Source organism: Microtus oregoni, unplaced genomic scaffold, assembly GCF_018167655.1.
Source record: "Microtus oregoni isolate MIOR12 unplaced genomic scaffold, Mior012 000117F_ref0000505, whole genome shotgun sequence".
Classification (NCBI taxonomy): domain Eukaryota; kingdom Metazoa; phylum Chordata; class Mammalia; order Rodentia; family Cricetidae; genus Microtus; species Microtus oregoni.
The window spans coordinates 1242292-1246985 of NW_024544746.1; the positions used below are offsets into that span (position 1 = coordinate 1242292).

General features: G+C 49.1%; 1 protein-coding gene across 1 annotated transcript; it reads left to right on the forward strand.

Moving 5' to 3' along the window:
* Positions 1-2214: 2214 nt before the first annotated feature.
* Positions 2215-3357, forward strand: LOC121444085 (testis-expressed protein 19.2-like). Its single transcript, XM_041645840.1, has one exon. It carries the CDS (start codon positions 2215-2217, stop codon positions 3355-3357), a length of 1143 nt encoding a protein of 380 aa, XP_041501774.1.
* The last annotated feature ends 1337 nt before the right edge of the window (positions 3358-4694 follow it).

Here is a 4694-nt window from a genome sequence, read left to right on the forward strand (position 1 = left end):
GATCCTATCATGAGGTTAACTGGTCAACAAGATTCCTCTAGGATTAGGACCTTTCTAGCATTGATAACTGACCACTTAAATCACCAGGTATGCCAGGGACACCCAGGGAACTGCAGAAATTTCTAGATGGGCCACGCACAGTCAGAGAGAACAGGCAGAAGGCAATGGGAAGGACAAGGTAAGCAACACAGGCTGGTTATGCGGGAAGGAGGGAATGGTAAAGGTTTTAAATAAAGAACTCTGTTTTTATCTGTCCTATGTCTTCTCTGGAACAATGAATGAGGTGGAAGTGTTTCTCTCATCCTAAAAACTGAAAACCATCTCAGCGGCAGTGAGTGTACACAAACCACATTGACAGAGGAGAAGACATCTGAGGGGAAGGCAGAACAGAAAGGTGAGAGAAAACATCTCCAGCTACAAACATGAAGATGAGAGAGCAAACTGGAAGCAGGTGGGGTGAAGAACTCTTAAATTCTCAAAGGCCACCGCCAGTGACACACTTCCTACAGTAAGCATGCATCCCCAAAGCAGCCCCACTGGGAATTAAGTGTTTAAATACACAATAATACGGGGGCATGGATCAACCCAACCCCACAGGTGTTGACAGTTGAACAGTAAGGCCCAAAGACAAGACCAAGGAGAGACAGCTGGCTAGTTGAAGCTGAAGAGGAGACAGCTGAGCAGTTCAAGAGCTCACAGACACAAGGTTGATAAGGGAGAGGGGCAAGGAGAAGGAGAGAAGACCACACCGGGCCTGTGAAGAGTTCCAGGTATCTGTCAAGCTCACAAATGAACATAGCAGCTTTCCTTGTCAAACTCCCAGAGAGCAGCACGGTATTCTTCAGGAGGTGAGTGGATAAACAGAGGTATATCTAGTTAAGGGAGTATTACTGAACTCTGAGGTGAACCTTGCTTCCTACTGCAACAGGTCACCTGGGAATCCTCGCTGTTTGTTCCCAAGGAAGGAAACTGAGATAGTTTCTTGTTGCTTGAGGCCAGCATGTGACATTCTGGATAGGACAAAACATTGCAGAATGCATGTCAGTGATTCTAGTTCATGGTAATAAGAGAGTGCCAAGGGCCACATGTAGAGACAGTGAAATGGTGCCATGGACCTGCGGTGGCAGGGGAATGTCATCATCCCCATGTCCTAACCTTGGGGATGTCCAGAGTAGACAGTGGGCACCTGCTTGCAGTGAAGACACCCAGAGTGCTGCTCCCAGATTTAAACAAACAGATCTCAGGGAAGGGCGAACTCAGAAGAAAGGACAAAGGGATCCCCGTATCCTTTGCCTCATTATTCTAGGAGTCCCAAAACCCTTACAAATATCCAGAAAGAATTCCTTCAAAAGTTGTTTAATATGAAAAGACACAAGAGAGGGGGTAAATATGTTTAAAACTCAGTCAAGGGCCAAGTCAGCAGTTTCACGAGTATTAAAGAACATTTGCTAAAGAGACAGGGAAGAAGGAATCCTCTTATCCAAACAAGATAAGCCGCGAGCGCAGGTATTCGTGTGCCTTGAAGGAACAGTGACCTCAATGGTGCCTACAGGAGGCAGAGGGACACTTGGATGCAAGCAAGGAATCAGTGCATGCATACTGTCAGGAGGTGCCAGACCACATGCACACCTGGGGTGAGGGGAGCAGGGTGACTCAGTGGCTGGCACTGGTGGGTGGGATCACCTGCACTCAGAGGGTGGATATTGGTCTGGGTGGGCCACCTTCATTGGGTGGCCACACCCATGTGTGAGGTTGGGGTCATGAAACCTGAGGAAGCTGCTGTACCTAGGTCTGTGGTTAAGGGGTTCCCCAATCTGTTCAAGGTGAGAACTAGGGCACCTGGCCCCAGCTCTCCCTCCCCCACTTAAGTGAGCTCAGCAGTCAGCCCCCAGGGGACCCAAAGACTCATTTTTTTCTTTTCCTTTCTAGCTCACCAGACATTAGAGCAAGGATGAAGCTGGAGAAGTTAATAGAATCTCAAGTCTGTCCACTTCCTCAAGGGGGTATTCATTGAAATGGCACCAAGGTTTCGCACTACTTTCCCATAGCTTTGAGCCCAAAATACCCTAGATCCCAAGCGAACCCCATTTTTCTTGGTTCTTCTATTCTCGGCCGTTTCCTACTGACCCCAGCATCACACGGTCTCCAGATCCTGAGACCATCAATCAAGTCTTCCTCTCTCTGTACAATCAGCTACAGGCAGGATTTTTGGTCATGTGTCCCCCAGTCAATGTTCACTATGGGTCCAAGGGCATGCCCTGCCTCTATGCGGAATGGCTATACCAGCTTGTCCATGGAGACCAGATGAAGATCTGCTTTGCCTGCTTCAAGGCAGCTTTCCTGGAAAATAGAAGATTGCTGGAGATGGAATACTGGGAAGAAGAACCGTGGGAAGATGAGAACATGGAACTATCGGGGTCGGGAGCCTCACCAGAGGAAGACTCTGAGCTGGAAGAAAAGTCTCAGCCGGAGGAAGACTCTGAGCCAGAGGAAGAATCCCAGCCGGAGGAAGAATCCCAGCCGGAGGAAGAATCTGAGTTGCAGGAAAAATCTCAGTCAGCAAATGAATCTGATCCAAAGGAAGAATCTCAGCCGGAGGAAAAATCTGATTCAGGGGAAGAATCTCAGGTGGAGGACTGGTTAGGGGAAAGCTGTGCACAGGGCCAACAAAATAAGTTTCATATTACAGTGCACGTCACTAATTCTGGCATCCTGACCCCAGGCTCTATAGGGACCGAGCTGCAGCCTGAGGAAGCTGTACTACTGGACCCATGCCCTGAGGATTATGACAGGTATTGGGCCTATCCCTGGAAATTAGGTAGGTTCTCTCCCTGCCCCCACCAGTGCATCATCCCCCCTCTGTCCTTCTGGGATATTTTCAATGTGGACCCACATCGTAGCGAACCTCTATTGTTGGAGTTGAGCCACATCTGGCCCACGAACAAGCTGGTAGAATCCTGTTTGAAAAAACAGAATTTCTTCTTGGTGTTGTGTGGCTCCGATACCGGCTGGTACTTGGTGTCAATGAATCCTTTATGGGTAGTGAGGACCCAGGTAAACCGCTGGCAGATGATGCTGAACGCTGATGCCTTGGTGGTGTTCTACCTAGAGACTGGACCACAAAAGCAGGACATGAACCGCTGGAAGCTCGGCATGTTGGAGTCCTCAGAACTGGGGTTGGAGCTGGTGCCTGCCGACTGCACCCTGCGGAAGAAAGGTTTCAAGGTGCACTCCTACCTGCCCTGGCAGAGTGACACCCTAAAGGACTGGGGCAGGGAGCCAGGGGAGAGGCTGTTTGTCAAACATATTCGATTTCTGAAGAAAATTTGCACTTGCTTTTCTAAGCCTTCTTTTTGAATCCCAAATATCTGAGGCAATGATACATAGGAAGCCCTTATTGGCCCAGTACCACAGGGAATATGAAGATTTAGTGATTGCCAGTTCTGAGCGGCAGGGGAACGGTTGGTCCAGAATTTTAGGGGAGCATCTTGGACAGTCTAGGACCTTCGGGACCTCAGTGGGAAGTCTGGCATGTTTACACCAGGAGTTTAGCTGGGCTCAGCTGACTGTTCAGTGTTTGGAAGGTGAGGACTAGGTGTAGGTGGGGTGTTCTGTATTGGGTGTCCTGAGTGAGCAGTCACAGTCTTGTCCACTATGTGCATGCTCTCTGAGGTCCTGGGTGACCTGGCTTTGCAGTAGTTAGATCCTGTCTTAGGGGGTCATGATATTGGGTTTCAGGGTTTACCATACAGAGTATTTATGCTCTTTGATTTTATTCATGACCTTTTCACTGTTTCTGTTGAATAAAGTTGGTGTTTTAAATTTTATTATTTGATGTGGATGGTTTTCTCTTGACATGGTGTCCTTATACTTGGAACTGCAGCAGCCAGAAGGGGGCGTCAGATCTCCTGAGGCTGGAGTTACTGAGGGTTTTTTTTTTTTTTTTTTTTTTTTTTTTTTTTTCGAGACAGGGTTTCTCTGCAGCTTTTGGTTTCTGTCCTGGAACTAGCTCTTGTAGACCAGGCTGGCCACGAACTCACAGAGATCCACCTGCCTCTGCCTCCCTAGTGCTGGTATTAAAGGCGTGTGCCACCACCGCCTGGCTTACTGAGGGTTTTGAACACTGTGGGTGCTGGGAATCAGAGGTGGGACCTCTAGAAGAGTAAGGAGTGCTCTTACCTGCTAAGCCATCTTTCTAGCCCCAGTTCTCAGTGTTTAATGGATGCCCCGTGCAGATTTCCACAGTGGGTTTGATGGAGAAACGTCCTTCCCCACTTCTGGCTTCAGGGTTTGAGGGCTTTCAGTCCTACGAAGCTGGGGATGGGGCACAGTGGGTTCTGATCCCTCTGAGTCACGTGAGGAGAATGTATCCCCAGTCACAGCCTTCATAACCAGCGGGAGCCCGTGTGGAAGAGCTGTGTGTCACTGATTGACACAAGTATCTGCCCTAGAGGTTGGCAGGGATCTGTGTAGCGTTCCCCATGTCTGATCTGCTCGTGTGAGACCGTGAGACAGTGCTAGTGAGACCTCAGCGTGGGCATGCTATGCATAGAGGGAAGGACACACAAGGGGACAAGGTGCCCATGGACCTCATCCATGGACACTGAGTGCCCATTGTCTTCTGCCTGTGCGTGGCCCATCTAGAAAATTCTGCAGATCTCTGGGTGTCTCTGGCATAACCTGCTGATTTAAGT

Coding starts and splice junctions, on each gene's coding strand:
- LOC121444085 (XM_041645840.1), top strand. CDS start 2,215: ATGTGTCCCCCAGTCAATGTTCACTATGGGTCCAAGGGCATGCCCTGC.